The following is an 18,318-nucleotide window of genomic DNA, read 5'->3' as shown; positions in this document are numbered from 1 at the left end:
CTAAATCTGTGAATAAACAGATCATTTCCCCTTGCGAGGCACAATGAGTGGCAAAAACACTTGAAAGATATTTCCCCTCTACAGGCCATTTTTAGGATGGCGATATTCATCATTTGCGCAAAAATGCCCCCCTGTTTATTCTTCCTTGATTTTCCCACACGTGCCCGAAAATACATACCGCTGACGGGCGCGCCGGACGCCCTCCTGCTCCACGCTGTCTGTGGTGTCCCGTAACCCTGCTGTGTCACTCAGCAGCACAGGATAGCCCCCGATGTCCAGAGGGACCTCCACCACATCTCTGGTGGTCCCGGCGGTGGCAGACACTATGGCAGCAGGACGCTGAGCTGCACAGTGACAGAAGAAACTCAAATGAGTTCAGAAACTAATACGGAGAACAAAGAACAGCAATGCTCAAGTTGCACCTATAAGGACAATTGACTAGTTCACGAGATGTTGGGGGGCCCGTGAGACGTTTTGTTCTAGGACTTCTCAGAAGTCCTTCATTTCTCAGGATGGAGGGCAGAAGGTATTACCGAAGGAGCTCCACAAGACTTCAAGAAAACCAAGATTAACTATATTTAAATGTGGTGATTGCAAGTACACAAAACAACACAAAGTTCATATCCTGTGGAAACGAAACATCTAACAGACCAGTGTTACGGTGAAAGGCAAATAAGATGCATGAGCAGGAACATATGCAGCTCTTTAGATGAGATAACCCTAGGCGACATCTCCTAAAAATGGAGCTTAAAAAAAAGATTTGTAAGGGTTGTACAAAAACAAAATGTTCACCACTTTTGAAGCAAAAGTTAAGGGAGAAAATATAAAGAAATGTAAAAAGACGTGTATAATGATCATAAATGTGAACATATGACAATTTCTAAAATGCTCCTTTGAACAATTTATTAAACGTCAATGTGTACAATTTTTATATTTGATTTTTATAAACGTATTCCACATAAATTGCAGTTCAACTTAAAGTCATCATGAAATCAATATTATACATATTTTGTATTTATTTATGTGCCTAATTTAATTAAAATAACTTCTCCTTCCTCTTGCAGCGACATCTCTTCTCTTCTCTGATGATGTTTACCGGAGTGAGGGCGAGACAACCCGTCACACACATGACATAACAGCAATAGCAAACCACAACCATCCATTCAATTTCTTTCAAGTCCTGTCCAACATTTTTTCTTGTTCGAGAAGCCGTTTTACTCCAATATACACTCCTGGGCAAAAAAAAAATGGGCCAAGCCTAAAATGGTTTAACAAGTAAGTTTTGAAATGTATTGACTTGTAAGTAAAAGTGTAAGGTCATACACATGCTCTCCTGTTGGCACACACATAAAAATGTCAGTTTAATAGCTGCTTATTTGCCCAAGTCAAAAGCTATGCTATTATGAATGTATGGCTCAGTATCTCTTTTAGTTTAAATCTATGGAATTTTTTTCAATTGTTTAATCATCCTTCAAATGAACATTTAAATTTGATCATTCATAAGTAATCATAACAACAAACATCTTCTCAAAAAGCTGCAATAATCTGATGCATCACTCATGTGTTTAGCACAAATGATGTGTACAGGTATTATTACAAATACTTTAAGTTGCATCCTCAATACTTTAGAAGTTATATCATTTTATATGTTGTTATGCATCAACACTGTTACCATCATAAAATCCTCTTAAAAATGGATTATTGTATAAATCAAAGAATTCTATCAAAATAAATCATTTCAGGTAGTGGATTCTGTTTTGACATTTAAAATATCTTCTCTTTTAAGACACTGACTTAACCCTGTTACCCTGATTTTGCATAGTAAACAAACTCCATGTATTATTTAAAAACTGACATTTGTAGAAATATCAGCAAAAAAAATCTTTTTTTTAAAAGGACTTGTGTAACTTGACCTTGACCTTGAGCACAAGTAATGTCTAAAAGCACTGAAAAAAAGTGGCGCCAGTTTCTGAAGCCACAGTTATACCATGACCCTAACTTTACTGTTACTCCAATACCCCAATCCAGATGCTACCGTGTGCTATGAACAAAGTAATGGCTATTCTTTATCTCAGTTAAGACAAATGTGCTTATTATACAGCTCGCTGGTAAACATTATAGTGGCATATTTACAGAAGTTATTTTTATATACAGCATAGTCACATATTTGCATTTTATGACCGCTATTAATATTTTATGTCTAATTTTGGCAAGTACCCTTGCTCATATAACTTTATAAGTTTAATGTATACATGCTTGCATTAAAAGTACCCCAATAATGTGAAGGTCCATAAATAAATGGTTTAAATCATCTTCTGAAGAATCTGATGTTTGTGCATGGTCCACATAAGAGATAACCAGTTTAAATGTTAGCTGGCTATCAAACGGTAGTCCAGTGGTGAGTGTAACTGGGAAACAAGTTGTTGTTTCAAACCTTAAAAGTGTTTCATTTATTAGCATTACACCGTAACATAGAATGTTTTCATTATCTAATGATCTATTGTCTTGTTCTGAATGGCATGTTAATTATGATCTGTCTAGAATTGAATAGCCTTTGAATAAATCAAATTTAGCAACTCTAGTCCTTTTGTCTTTTGTTTTTTGCTTCTCAGCGCTGAACCAAAATAACTGCAGATAAATCAACGCAATAAACCAGTGCTGTGCTTTGCAGTTTCTTTGAGCAGAAGAAAGTTTGAAGAAATGTTTCACTGCTGTACTGAAACGTGTTCTATTTTGTTCCATTCTGGTCTAGTCCGGAATTAAAGTATATTTCCATATGTCTACTGGAAGGAAGAGGCCAGTTTCACTCAAGCGGTCTTTGTGTGAACTTCCTTAAAGAGTTTATAAAACGTATCAATCTTAAAATCAGCATACATTTTTTATCTTAAAATCTTCTACGCCGTTTACTGCGAATCTCAATTCTTCAAATACATAAGATGTTAAATTATCATAAAAGTTTGAGCTTTCAGCTTTTAATAGAATTCACAAATTGCTTAATTAAATGCACACTCTTCAGGAAGTGACAGCACAAGACGCTCAGTGTTCCAGCAAAACACACAATAACAGGCCTGATGAATGTGGGGTAATTCTGGGCAGGAAGTGTGGTGATATCCAAACATCCCCCCGCTACTGGAGAGGTCAGAGATCAGAGATAAACGTCATTAAAGGCCGTACGGTGTCACTTTATGAGTGTGAAAGATAATATGTGCATTTATCACAATCATAACCTTCTGTCATAGGACAATAAGACACTTTTGCCCCTAAAATGTGTTTAACCATTTTAAAGTAAAAACATGATGGTAAGAATTTTTCACGCTTTTAAAAGAAGTCTTTTATGCTGCTCACCAAGGCTGCATTTGTTTGATAAAAAATACAGTAAAACTTTTCTCCATTTAAATATATTTTAAAATGTAATTTATTCCTGCGATGCCAGCTAAAAATTGCAACTAATTATATAATGGTGCATAGTTTTTAAGCAAACAAAAAGGCTTTAGGGAGGAGAAAACACTTTTAATATCCTTTTTTGTAACATAAAAGGCCGTACATTAAATAAAAACCTTCAGCACTAACTCATCTGTCGTTTTGGTAGAAGCTAGCATAGTCAGGTAGCTAAACCATAGGGGATAACATAACATTAAAAACCCTGAACAAAACTATGCGAGGTAAAAGGAAATGCAACCTAGATTAAATGTGGTTTTACTTGCAACATAGATAAACAGTGTGCTTTAATCACTGGATTCAAATATATACATATTAGGGCTGCACAATATATTGTTTTAGCATTGAATATCGCGATGTGCGCATCCGCGATAGTCACACAAAGCAGGATATGCGATGTCTAGTATAGGAATAGTAGTTGATCCATACTGACCAGGCACCACGGTTCGAAACGCATGTGATTCTTAGATTAATTGCTAAGTTTAACCATTCCGTTTAAAGCCATTTGAGTGCAAGAAGACGTGAAAAAGAGCTCAATTTGGAACTCACGCACTGTTTTTCTGTGCGCACACAAACACCGAATTCAGCTCTCTTCCGCCTCTATTTGTGCTTGAACGTACACATACACGCAAAATGATGTCAAAATGCCCATCTAGGCGAGTATCCTCGTAAACACAGTTGCTTGTGGTTTACGTGAGCATAAACAATTGCGAAAGAAAATTAATGCGTATCATTATATTGGATCAGTGCATTCGGTCTTAAAGTAACAGCAGCCTAATGTTCCTGCAGCCATGTCATTAATGTTAATCAAACAACAAAATACAAAGAGACAATCACTTTTGTAGCTTTTTAGCACTTTTGTTTATATGTTAAGGTGTTCTTTCATATTTTGGATGTTTTTAGTATATATACATAATATATATATACAGTGGGGAGAACAAGTATTTGATACACTGCTGATTTTGTAATTTTTATCATAAGTACTCTTCAACTGTGAGTGACGGAATCTAAAACAAAAAATCACATTGTATGATTTTTAAGTAATTAATTTGCATTTTAATGCATGACATAAGTATTTGATACATCAGAAAAGCAGATCTTAATATTTGGTACAGAAACCTTTGTTTGCAATTACAGAGATCATACGTTTCCTGTAGTTCTTGACCAGGTTTGCACACACTGCAGCAGGGATTTTGGCCCACTCCTCCATACAGACCTTCTCCAGATCCTTCAGGTTTCGGGGCTGTCACTGGGCAATACGGACTTTCAGCTCCCTCCAAAGATTTTCTATTGGGTTCAGGTCTGGAGACTGGCTAGGCCACTCCAGGACCTTGAGATGCTTCTTACGGAGACACTCTTTAGTTGCCCTGGCTGTGTGTTTCGGGTCGTTGTCATGCTGGAAGACCCAGCCACGAGTCATCTTCAATGCTCTTACTGAGGGTGGTTGTTAGCCAAGATCTGGCAATACATGGCCCCATCCATCCTCCCCTCAATACGGTGCAGTCATCCTGTCCCCTTTGCAGAAAAGAATGATGTATGACGGCAAATCAATGCCAATAATAAACGAGCGCACAACTGATGCGGGCGCGCGCGGTAAATGACTTCCGCGTAGGGATGGGCGTATCGATACAAAGTATCGATACATCGATACTGACGTCGAGTATCGAAAGTATCGATACTCAAATAAAAATATCGATACTACAGTTTTTTTTTTATTTGTTTTTTTTTACCAGTGATTTTGTTTATTTGACAAGAAGTTTAATGTGTACAATATGCATTGAATTGGATGAATAACCTATGTTTAGCAAATAATTGTGTAGTATAACTATTTTCCTGCTTATCTGAACACACGCAAATGCTGCAAGTCAGAAGCAATCAATCACAGAGAGCGATCACACACTGCCGACAATACATTCAAACAGGGATGCGTTTCCCAAAAGTATCTCGAGAAACCATTGATGCTTTTGGGAAACGCAGCCCAGAACAATGATTAACAGAAGACAGAAAAACATCATATGTTTGAGCTATTTCACAATAAACTAATTTAAATTATAGCCTACATAGTTTGTGCAAATAAATTGTTTTTTGAATGTTAAAAGTTCATAGTTCTATTCTGTAACTAATTTTAATATAAATCATACACTGTCAGAATATAAAAGGTTGCATTTTATGGGTGCAACAGCCGGTCAGTGGCAGTCCCTTATGGAAATTAACATTACAGTGATCATAGTTCAACTAGTCACATAATATTTTGTAGATTTCCATGGTTACCACTACAAGTAAACATTGTAATCACGTGTAAATAAAAATATAATCTAATAAATTCCAATTACGGCGTATATTGAATGTTAAAATGCCTTTAATATATAATGTCAAGTGGGTATCATTACCCATTTTAATCTTAGTAATTCAATAATTTAAGAAATTTTCAAATTTAAAAGTTCAGTTTAGAGGTATCGGTATCGGTATCGATATCGGCGATACTGGCCTTGAAAGTATCGGTATCGTATCGAAAACAAAATAAGTGGTATCGCCCATCCCTACTTCCGCGAGAGGATAACAGATCTACACGCGAAGAAACGGGAACTCGCGAGCTCATTCAAACCCTGCGCGCGCGCATAACATCATCTCTGCACGCAATACAAGCCCTCGCGCGCGCGCATGATCATTCCCCACGCGCTCGCGCTTGATCTGCTCTCGCCTGCTGCTTTTGCTCGCTCGAACAATTTTACTTACTGTTTTAATAACCTCAAATGTCATTGGTTACTTTTCCCCTTTTCCAGAAGTCAGAGACTGGTTAAAAAATTCCATCCTGGCACTGTAGCCACACCAGCCCATATTACCACACAGACACACACATTCAAATGTGCGGTAGTTAGGGGGGGTTCGGGGGCATGCTCCCCCGAGAAAATTTTGATTTCTCGGACCTACATATGTGCATTTTAAGGTGTTTGAAGGCCAACATTTTTTGATAACAATAGCTTTAAAAGCATGTCAGTGGGCAGTAGTAGGCTAGCATAAATTATTTGTCAAGATAACAGATTCTTAAACATGAGAATGAGGATAAATGTTGAAATGAATGATCCACACTACAAAATGGAAATGCAAAATGTTTCTGCTTATTGTTGACAATACACAATCACATATTCCAAACAGGAATGGCCTTAAATGAGAAATCTTTCAAGGATTATTTTGCATAGATGTAAACTTTTTAGCATTAAAGATTGGTTTCAGCAACTTGTTTCTTTCTTGAGTTAATCAATGTTTTTGTCACTATTAAATCAGTTCAATTAAATTTCAATTGTTCACTCATAAAGACAGTCACTTGTCACCACCTACTGGCTTAATGATGCAAGTTGCGCAAACAAAGACAAGCGGAGTGATACAAACTGTGAAAAGGCTAATGCTGGTGAAATATTCCAACACATTCGAGGACCTTATATATATATATATATATAGGCTACATATCAGAGTTAAATAGGAATACATTGTAATAATGTTAATCAAGCAAACTAAATCACACGACTGCGCAGCAATATTTAAGCTCATTATACAAAGGAAATAATACAGATCTAGACAAATTGGGTTGCTTATAGTTTTTTAGTCGGCCACACATTCCACTTGCTGTCGGCCACTTTTAGTCGGCTACTCATTCCACTTTAATACGCAAATGACAAAACGAAAGTAAAAGCAGCAGCCCCTCGTGGACGACTACCACACACATGCACACGCAACACACGCACACGCACACACAGTAAAGTCCATGCCTGGTCCTCCGCTGTCTTCGTTCCGATCCTTTTATGCGCCCCGAAGCTGATCAGTGAGAAACTTGAAACCGGACGGCCCGCGCGCCTCCGAAGCTCATCCGTGAGAAACTTGAAACCGATGCGGCGCGCAGGTGACTCATTAACTCTCGCGCTACTGGCCTCGCCCTGCTCTCACGGCTCGTGGACTCGTGCTGCTTGCCACTTTGTCTATTTTGTGTTTTCTATAACAGGAAAAGTAATTGCTGAGATTTTTGTTTCTGAAGTTTTTTTTTTTTTTTTTTTTTTTGGGAGGAATTGACTCGCGGGCCGCATCAAACTGTTTCGCGGGCCGGTTACGGCCCGGGGGCCGGACGTTCCCCACCCCTGTTATATAGACTCATTACATGCAAAGTGAGATATTTCAAGCCTTTATTTGTTATAATTTTGATGATTATGTCTTACAGTTTATGAAAACCTTTTCACAATATTCTAATTTTGAATTTGTTTCTAATTTTGAACTTTTGCACGATGTTCTAACTTTTCGAGTTTCATCTGTATTTGCTGTATATCACCACTACATTACCACTACTCTCATTCACCACTATTTGCATTTACCCAACCAAAATTATATTAGTTCTGTGAACCTCAGAAATGTAAAACGTGACCATAAAATAGTTGCAAATATAACAAGGGCTTTGGATGAAAGATACATTACTTGTTTATATCAATATTCAAGAGTTGTTGTGTAAGCTTTTTGTTATCATCCTGTGTATTACTTTTATGTCAATTTTGAGTGGTTTATTATATTTTCTATTAAATGTAAAAGGGATTCTGGCTTCTCAAGATACAATAGAAGGCATAAATAATTACACCCCTCTGAAACCCAAACAAATTCAGAATTTTTTTCTTTATAGGTCTAGGACATTTTTTTTTTTTAAAGATATGTTATGTTCAGATGGGGTGTAATCATTTATATGGTGTACTGTACTTGCCTCATACTTTCTCTTATTAGGTTATTAGTTAGATGGTTAAGATCACTATATAATATTTTAATATCTAATTTGCTGGGTTTAATTTTGTTCCTCTATATTTTGTAGCAAATTCTGAAAAGGCATATGTAAGCTAATTCATGCTGTGTAGGCTACTGTATCTTAACTTGAGAAGCCAGAACCCCTTTTGCATTTAATAGAAAACATAATTAACCACTTATATTACCTAAAATGTATGTGTCATTAGTCTAGCCTAAATATTTCTTAACGACACAATGCAATAAGACTTTCTGTTAATAAAGTATCTGGTAAGAATCTATTCTGTATTAACAATGCATTAAATCACATTACACATCAATAAACCACAATAAATAAAACAAATGAAGTGATGTCTCATGTCTCAAGTTAAGTGAATTACGAGTCATTGGACAGGCGTCCAATCGCAACTGACTTCTGGAAAAGGGGAAAAGTAACCAATGACATTTGAGGTTATTAAAACAGTAAGTCCCGCCCCTCGACTGCCAAAAATAAAATTGTTCGAGCGAGCAAAAGCAGCAGGCGAGAACAGATCAAGCGCGAGCGCGTGGGGAATGATCATGCGCGCGCGCGAGGGCTTGTATTGCGTGCAGAGATGATGTTATGCGCGCACGCAGGGTTTGAATGAGCTCGCGAGTTCCCGTTTCTTCGCGTGTAGATCTGTTATCCTCTCGCGGAAGTCATTTACCGCGCGCGCCCGCATCAGTTGTGCGCTCGTTTTTTATTGGCATTGATTTGCCGTCATAATGATGTTTCCACCTCCATGCTCCACGGTTGGGATGGTGTTCTTGGAGTTGTACTCATCCTTCTTCTTCCTCCAAACACGGCGAGTGGAGTTTAGACCAAAAAGCTCTATTTTTGTCTCATCAGACCACATGACCTTCTCCCATTCCTCCTCTGGATCATCCAGATGGTCATTGGCAAACTTCAGACGGGCCTGGACATGCGCTGGCTTGAGTAGGGGGACCCTGCGTGCGCTGCATGATTTTAATCCATGACGGCGTAGTGTGTTACTAATGGTTTTCTCTGAGACTGTGGTCCCAGATCTCTTCAGGTCATTGACCAGGTCCTGCCGTGTAATTCTGGGCTGATCCCTCACCTTCCTCATGATCATTGATTCCCCACGAGGTGAGATCTTGCATGGTGCCCCAGACCGAGGGAGATTGATCCTCAACTTGAACTACTTCCATTTTCTAACAATTGCGCCAACAGTTGTTGCCTTCTCACCAAGCTGCTTGCCTATTGTCCTGTAGCCCATCCCATCCTTGTGCAGGTCTACAATTTTATCCCTGATGTCCTTACACAGCTCTCTGGTCTTGGCCATTGTGGAGAGGTTGGAGTCTGTTTGATTGAGTGTGTGGACAGGTGTCTTTTATACAGGTAAGAAGTTCAAACAGGTGCAGTTAATACAGGTAATGAGTGAAGAACAGGAGGGCTTCTTAAAGAATAACTAACAGGTCTGTGAGAGCCGGAATTCTTACTGGTTGGTAGGTGATCAAATACTTATGTCATGCAATAAAATGCAAATTAATTATTTAAAAATCATACAATGTGATTTTCTGGATTTTTGTTTTAGATTCCGTCTCTCACAGATGAAGAGTACCTATGATAAAAATTACAGACTTCTACATGCTTTGTAAGTGGGAAAACCTGCAAAATCGGCAGTGGATCAAATACTTGTTCTCCCCACTGTATATATAATATTATTATTTTTAATATATTATTTATATTTAAATAAAATACATTTCCGTGTGTGATTTTATGGATTTTTATTTTTTACTTTTGTATGATAGATAATGTGCTGCTGTTGGGTCTTCACACACATGATATCAAATGTAAAATCTGGGGCCTGAAGCCAACTCTGTTGAGAAGCACTGATCTGCCTGAAGCAAGCATTTAATTCAACACTTCTATTTGACACGTCAGATGTCTGATCTTACTGAGCATGTTGAGCAGGCTGCTCTTGCCCGCGTTGGTGCTTCCAGCAATGACCACCTGAACACCGCTGCGCAGGCGCTCTCCTCTCCGCTGATCTGAAAGGTGGTTTTCCATATCGTTCTGCAGCTGCCGAACAGCTGTGTCCACTGCAGCAGACAAAACACTCAGTTCAATGTATCCGGGTTGAAAAACAACATCCAAACATCTCTAACTAATTTATCAAACTGATGTTGTAATATTACATTTTGTAAACTGAAATGCAATGTTTAAAATAACATAAGGGCTTTAACTTTAAAGGACATGGATAAAACATAATTTATACTGATCATGTACAAATTCACAGAGCTTTTGCACTCTAGAAGTGTGTCAAGTGGAGGGGAAAGGATATTTTTCATGACCTCTATCAGTAGCTTTACAGCCCATCTGTAACTCTCAGAGGAAGGAGATGGTCTGTGACAGGTTTGTTCCTTGACGCACAAAGAATCCCTCAATTCTCCAGAGAAATATAGATACAGTGCTATGCATAAGTTTAGACACCCATACTAAAGTTGACTAAAAAGAGAAATAAAAAATAATCTTTTGGAAACTGAACTTAATGCCTTAATTTAAAAAATTAGGAAAAATCCAACCTTTAAGGACACTAATTTTCTTTGTGAATGAATAATGTATCGTAAATAAATAAATGTTCTTCCTTAAAATACAGGGTGCATAAGTTTGGACACCCCTATGTTAAATTCCCATAGAGGCAGGCAGATTTTTATTTTTAAGTATTTTTATTTTTTAATTTTTTAGGATACTATGCATCCTGATAAAGTTCCCTTGGCCTTTGGAATTAAAATAGCCCCACATCATCACATAGCCTTCACCATACCTAGAGATTGGCATGGTTTTATTTCAGTTAGCCTAATAGCTGGTTTGATTTGCATTGAGAGATGATCTTATGGAAAGTACTCCATGCCAATCTCTAGGTATGGTGAAGGCTATGTGATGATGTGGGGCTATTTTAATTCCAAAGGCCAAGGGAACTTTATCAGGATGCATAGTATCCTAAAAAAATAAAAAATAAAAATACTTAAAAATAAAAATCGGCCTGCCTCTATGGGAATTTATCATAGGGGTGTCCAAACTTATGCACCCTGTATTTTAAGGAAGAACATTTATTTATGATACATTATTCATTCACAAAGAAAATTGGTGTCCTTAAAGGTTGGATTTTTCCTAATTTTTTAAATTAAGGCATTAAGTTCAATTTCCAAAAGATGATTTTTTATGCCTCTTTTTAGTCAACTTTAGCATGGGTGTCTAAACTTATGCATAGCACTGTATAACACTTAAACATCGAGTAACGTTGGACAAATGATGGCAGATTGGACAACTGTACATGCAAGTATTCTTCAGGCACTACGACTATGTCTCTATATAGCCTCTCAATGCGACATTCAATGGTTTTGATTCTTTCTCAACAGCTGCTGTGGTTTCTCTGAGGTCAATACTAACAGGAAACTCTCACAAAACATCCTGGAAATGAATCAGTGTTTTTACCAATGCATTTGAGGAGACATACCGTCATTTAAGATTCCGTCCTCTATGAGTTCATCCTCACTGAAGTCGATGAATGCCTCCACGTGCGCCAAGCACTAGATTGAAAACACAATCACGTACAACAACTGAGTCATAATTCCATAGAATGTAGTTTAGAGGTTCACAAATGCTAGGGCAACAGTTCAATAAACTAGCTAGATATTTGGCAAAGTTGATTTTGAGTAACTTACACTACCATTCAAAAGTTTGGGGTCAGTAAGATTTTTTCTTTTTTAATTTGTTTTAATTTTGTGATTTTGCAAAGAAATACATTTTTGTATTCAGCAAGGATGCATCAGTTTGATCAAAAGAGACATTTATTGTAACAAAATATTTTTATTTCAAATTTGCTGTTCTTTTGAAATGTCTAACTTGAACTAATCAAAGAAAACATGTATCAAGGTTTACACACAAATATTAAGCAGGACATACTGTTTTCAACATTGATAAGACAAAATGTTTCTTAAGCATCAAATCAGCATATTAGAATGTTTCTGAAGGATCATGTGACGCTGAAGACTGGAGTAATGATGCTGAAAATTCAGCTTTGCCATCATTGGAATAAATTACATTTTAAAATATATGAAATTAAAAATAATGTTTCTTTTAAATCGTAATAATATTTCACAATATTACTATTTTTACTTTGTATTATTTTTGATCAGATAAATGCAGCCTTGGAAACCATAAGAATATTTAAAAAAGCTTCTTTTTTTTACATTTTTAAAAATAAAAAATGTTAAACTTACTGACCTCAAGGTTTTGAACACTATTCTAAATTCTAGACATTATATTGTATTCCCAGTTTCTTTGTCTGTTTTGTTCCTTGAACAAACTGGTTGAGTGAAAGATTCAGAAAAAAGATGGAAAGATTGGAGAACTCAGCCAAACAAATTTGAGGGCGAGAACTGTTTCATAATAGACATTTTCAGCATAATTTAAGTGAAAAGTCTGAGAAACTACCATGATTATCAGAACATCTTAGTATTTAATATGTCACTGTTTTGTTTTAATAAAAGCAGCTGCATGAGCTCCACAAGTGCAAAACATGATGATCATGTTATCCAGCATAATTTGAGAATGATCCAAAGAGCATATTGTGCTTCAATGGAAGAAAGAACATCTGACACAAATTTGCTTGTATGATTACTGGTGTAGAAATATTGCAGAATTTTAAGAATTTCTTATTCATTTTACAACACAACTTTCCTTTGTTTTACATTTTTGAAAATCCCCAAACTATGTTTATTTCCACAATTAAATAAGGGGAAAAAAGACCTTGAAATGAAGTGCTTGTAACCAAAAAGCTCCTTCCAGGAGTCTTCACACAAACCATTAGCCAACATCACACTGGGTCCTGAGGGCTCTGACGGCTTGGCACACACCCTGCTCAGGATGTCCTGTCTGCAATCAGCACACTCTTACACACAAACAATAGATGGACACCAACCGTGACAGAGTGACAACACTGCCCAATCTAGCAATACATTCTGTAATTATTTAAAAGACCTTAAATAAAAAAAGAATAACCTCTTATAAAAACACACTTGCAAGTGTTCTATTGCCTTATAAATCATGTACAACAGCCAACTCTGCCTCTGTTCCTCACACTAAAGGGAAACAAGGACTTTTCTTATTACAAATCTATCAATCAAACTGCATTTATTTCATGCATTACAAATATGAGGTGAATAATGAGCAAACTGAGTGCTTTGCTCCTCACAGATTCCATACTGTGGTGGTCAAGGAGTTGCAACACGGTTGTGAAAGTTTTCTCATTGTTTGTTAGCATGTTGCTATACAGTTGCTAGGGTGTTTTGGATGGTTGCTTATAGGTCCAAGTCAAGTGTGCCGCACACGTCCTGAAAAGTGAAGCCAAAACATTTTGATTGCCCCCTTGTGGCTGGCTCCAGTATAGGTCACAAACCCCACCCTCTCCATGTAATCGAATGGGATGCGAGCCACAGATTAAAAAACTACCAAGTTAAAAAAAAATTACTCTTCAAATAATTACTTTCCGAAGATGGTTTGTGTAATTTTAGAGAGTTCTTATCATGCTGATGTTCAAGTGTTTGTTTTTCAATAAGTTTGGTTTTAGTTAGTTATTTGATGCAATAAAAATGGGGTGTAACTGATATAGTTCTCTTATATTCTGTTTTGTAGATATGACTTGGTTCCCTCCTTCAATCAGTCTAGGTTGTTGTTTTTGAAAAATAAGTCTCTTATGCTCACCAAGGCTGCAGTTATTTGATCCAAATTACAGGAAAAACAACAATACTGTAACATTTTAAGTACAATTTAAAATAACTGTTTTAATATATTTTAAAATGCAATTTATTCCAGTGATTAATTTTCAGCATCATTACTCCAGTCTTCAGTGTCACATGATCCTTCAGAAATCATTCTAATATGCTGATTTGCTTCTCAAGAAACATTTCTGATTGTTATCAAATGTTGAAAACAGTTGTGCTGTTTTCATAAAGTTCAAAAGAACAGCATTTATTTGAAATTGAATTTTTTGCAACATTAAAAATGTTTTCACTGCCCCTTTTGATCAATTTAATACATCTTTGCTGAATAAAAGCATTAATTAAAAAAATAATCTTACTGTACCCAAACTTTTGAACAGTAGTGTACATCCAACTTATTTTCAGGGATTCTGCAGGTTTTATAATGGTAAATTTAAGACCTTTTTAAGACCAAGTAAAGAAATTTTAAGTAATCTATTGAAGGGAAAGTTCAGAAGAAGTTCGAAAATACAACTTTCAACAGATATCATTACTTTTTTATTCATTTTACAAAAAAAAAAAGTTGCTTGATTCCTCTGCTCCCAAACACTAGAATATGAATATGAAGATATAGAATATCTTTAACTGTATTTTCTGAACACACTGCAAAAAAAGTGATGTTCTTCCTCAGTATTTTTGTCTTGTATTCTTAAATCAAGATGCATTTACTGGAGATTAGTCTTGTTTTCTGTAAAATTGATCAATTGATTTTGTTCAGTTTTTCAAGACTAGATATTTGTATTGGAAAACAGGACAGATATACTGAGGAAGATATACATTTTTTGCAATGCATGAAAAATTGAATGGCATGAATTTATGAACCTAAGACTTTCTGCTCTGATTTGGGAACTTTTTAAAGCTGTAATTTGTGTAAGGGCAAATTAAGACTTTTTAAGGCTCACAGAAACCCAGTATTTTAATTTTTTTAAATATAAAGCGTTATACAGTACACTAACTGCAGGAAGTCGGGGACAGTTCCCCTAGAGCAATTTTAAGTGTTCTGCTCACAAAACCCAGAAGTTTTTGTTTGTAGCATTGTTTCCTTATCATTAGGGAACCATCAAACACGTACACCACTAAACAATTCCCACATTATGCATGTATATAGCATCTGTCCGGAATTTCCTGTCCTCTTACTGATAAACATGTTAAAGCTATTTAGGATGTCGCGCCAATATTTTTGCACAAAGGTGCCATTTTGACCCCTGGAGAACTATGTTACTTTGGGGGTCAGATGACTTAAAATATGGGGACATGAAGAAGTTCTCAAAATATAAGTTATACCCTGATGAATCCTTTTCTTACTCGTTTAAGCCGAACTCTCCAGTCTTGGTAAATGCGGCCCAGATCTCCCGCCATTTGTCGGAGAGCCTGACGCCTCTGTGCTTCTGTCTCCGCATGGATCAGGTCACCTAGACCCTCTACTTCAGTAAGGTCCAACTTTCCAGCACAGAACGCCCGTCGGGTAAACTCACCCGCCTCTGCAGGCCGCAGCCCTGGCAAACTCCCTGAAACACACACAAAACAAGACATCTTTAAAATAAAATGAACTCAAGAATGCAGCCTCTTCCAAAGCACTACTTAAAGACATTTAAGCTACAATTAAGATAAAAGCTATGAGTACATAAAGTGCTATTTTGCATGAAATGACAATTTTATGAGTAAATACATCAGAAATAAAAAGCTAGATTTTAATCTAGATACAAAACAGATGCTGCCATCTAGTGTTAAAATGGTGACTCAACAACTAGCTGTCATCTGCACGATACATACATTTCTAATCATTCAAAAAATATATATTTACGAAGGATTATCCAGAACAATTGTGGGACAATAATGACTGATCTTTCTTAAACATACCAAGCGCCTGTAAGACTCCACTAATGACAGCAGGACCCCCGTGAATGTGAAACTCTGCACTGTCCTCTCCCGTGAAACTACCAGGACCTGAAAGAGCAAAAAGAGTGAAATATGTTTTGGTAGGAATAATACCCAATTTATATATTGTAGCAACAGCAAATTACATATATTCTACCGTTTAGTGGTTTTAGGGTTGTTGTTGTTGTTGTTTTTTAAATAAATTAATACCTTTATTCAGCAAGGATGCATTAAATTGATCAAAAGTGACAGTAAAGACAAGTATAATGTTAGAAAATATTTTCTGTCTCGATTAACTACTGTGCTTTAGAACTTTCTAATCATCAAAGAATCCTGAAAAATATATATATTACTGTTTCCACATAAATATTTAAGCAGCACAACAACCTTGCAACAATTGCTTCCTACAATCAGAAATGTTTCTTGAGCATCAAATCATCATATCAGAATGATTTCTGAAGGATCATGTGACACTGAAGACTGGAGTAATGATGCTGAAAATTCAGCTTTGATCACAGGAATAAATTACATTTTAAAATAAAAATAGAAAATGGTTATTTTACACATATTTTGATCAAATAAACTTCTTTAATCTATGTTTCAACAACATGAACACATTTATCACACGCCCCATAATAAATCTACCTACAAATGAATTTTGGCATAAAGTATGAGGGTGTGGATTTTAAATGAGGTGTGAGTTTTTATAGAAAAAGTTGAATAAAACTTGGACCAGTCCAGATTTTAAAGATTATTTAAAAAAATTCTATTTTATTTTATTTTCTTTCTAAATTACCATTTTTAATTTAAAATTAAATTAACACCTAATAAAGCTGCTTACAGATCATAACGCATAAATATTAAAATAACTGACTTTTCTGTACAAATGTCACTCTGCTGTCCTGGTAAGTTATAAAGTCTGAGTAGGGACCCTAAATTAAATGATGGCAAATTCAAACATTTCAATGCTCTTAGAAATAAGGAAAATGTATAGAAATATGCACACTAAAAAAATGTAAGCTATTGAAGTCGATCCTTTAAAGGGATAGTTCACCAAAAATGATAAATTCTGTCATTAATTACTCATCCTCATGTCGTTCCAAATCCATAAGACTTTCGTTCATCTTCAGAAGACAAATGAAGATATTTTATGAGAGTTTTCTGTCCCTCCATAGACAGCTACGCAACTACCACTTTGATTTGATGCTTGCTTCCTTAAATAGATAAAGATTGCTTTATATGATGAACAGATTGAATTTAGTCTTTTATTCACATATAAATATTGGTCAACGAACATAAACAGAAGCTCAAACAAACCTGCTTTACGCACTGATGCGTGCGTATAACTAATATGTGCGTTAATGAATGTCTATATGGGAATAAAAGGCTAAATTTAATCTGTTCATCATATAAAGCGATGGAGTCTCTTCAGAAAATTTGGACTAAACAGTTCAATTCATATGGATTAGTTTTACGATCTCTTTATGAACTTTTTGAAGCATCAAAGTGGTAGTTGCGTAGCTGTCAATGGGAGGGACATAAAGTTTTCAGATTTCATCAAAAAGATCTTAATTTGTGATCTGAAGATGACTAGAAGTCTTACGGGTTTGTAACGACATGAGGGTGAGAAATGAAAGAATTTTTTATTTTTGGACTAGAACTCTTTAAGACTAGAATGACTTTTTTGTTTTCTTTACAGCCATCCTAAGATCCCATTAAAGGAAGAATCACCCATATATTAGACTGAGGGTGTTAGCAAGATCATGTGAAAAAACAGGCTATTCTGCGTTTAAAACTGGTCATCAGACCTGGAAACCACAGGACCAGGCCGCGGTCCAGCAGCTCTCTGGTCTGCGGGTGAGTGATGCTGCGGAGGCTGGCGACCCGAGCTGCGGGGAAACCTCGGGTCAGACTGCGGACAGCGTGTGCTGATGCCGGACCACTGACCCGGACCACCGCCACCCCACACCTGCCCTGACCCGACGACACGGCGAAGATAGTGTCATCCTCCGACCCGACAGAACACAAGAGCCTCTTCACTGAAAGAGATCTGCCAAACACAAACCAGTCATGTTTACTGTGCGTATTAAAGTAGTAGAAACCCTGAATGGGTTATGACCAGATGCAAGAGACCTTATAGCAGTTATGACAGCGGCACTTCTTCTCCAGCCGCTGATAAAGTGCATGTTAATGACCTGAAACGTTTAGTGTATCAATAACCCGCCTAAATTAAACATTGTTGTTTGCCATGTCGCTCCACGTGAGCATTATTTTCCTGTCAGTTAGTTACTGATCTTGTTCAGGCAAATTTCATTTGTCCGTGTCATTATACGTGCGAGCAAAGATGCTTGCCATTCGCCAGCTTCACTGTCAATCAAATAAAAGTCTCTCCCCTTGTGCGCCCTACAATTCTCTCCGTGTGAC

General features: G+C 36.6%; 1 protein-coding gene across 3 annotated transcripts in view; it reads right to left on the bottom strand.

The window, feature by feature from the left end:
- The window catches only part of gtpbp3 (GTP binding protein 3, mitochondrial), a 24,612-nt gene extending 6,294 nt beyond the window's left edge, over nt 1–18,318 (bottom strand). For all 3 annotated transcript variants that reach the window (XM_081358133.1, XM_081358134.1, XM_081358135.1), the window contains exons 1-7: nt 18,028–18,318; nt 17,703–17,944; nt 15,877–15,963; nt 15,322–15,524; nt 11,712–11,784; nt 10,150–10,293; nt 179–344 (exon numbers count right to left, since the gene is read on the bottom strand). In XM_081358133.1, coding sequence (XP_081214259.1) covers nt 179–344; nt 10,150–10,293; nt 11,712–11,784; nt 15,322–15,524; nt 15,877–15,963; nt 17,703–17,944; nt 18,028–18,080 — 968 coding nt within the window. In that variant the 5' untranslated portion in view covers nt 18,081–18,318. The remainder of the gene's footprint in view (nt 1–178; nt 345–10,149; nt 10,294–11,711; nt 11,785–15,321; nt 15,525–15,876; nt 15,964–17,702; nt 17,945–18,027) is intronic.

This window comes from Scardinius erythrophthalmus (assembly GCF_964197995.2).
Source record: "Scardinius erythrophthalmus genome assembly, chromosome: 25".
Taxonomy (NCBI): domain Eukaryota; kingdom Metazoa; phylum Chordata; class Actinopteri; order Cypriniformes; family Leuciscidae; genus Scardinius; species Scardinius erythrophthalmus.
This window is presented reverse-complemented; position numbering and strand designations above follow the sequence as displayed.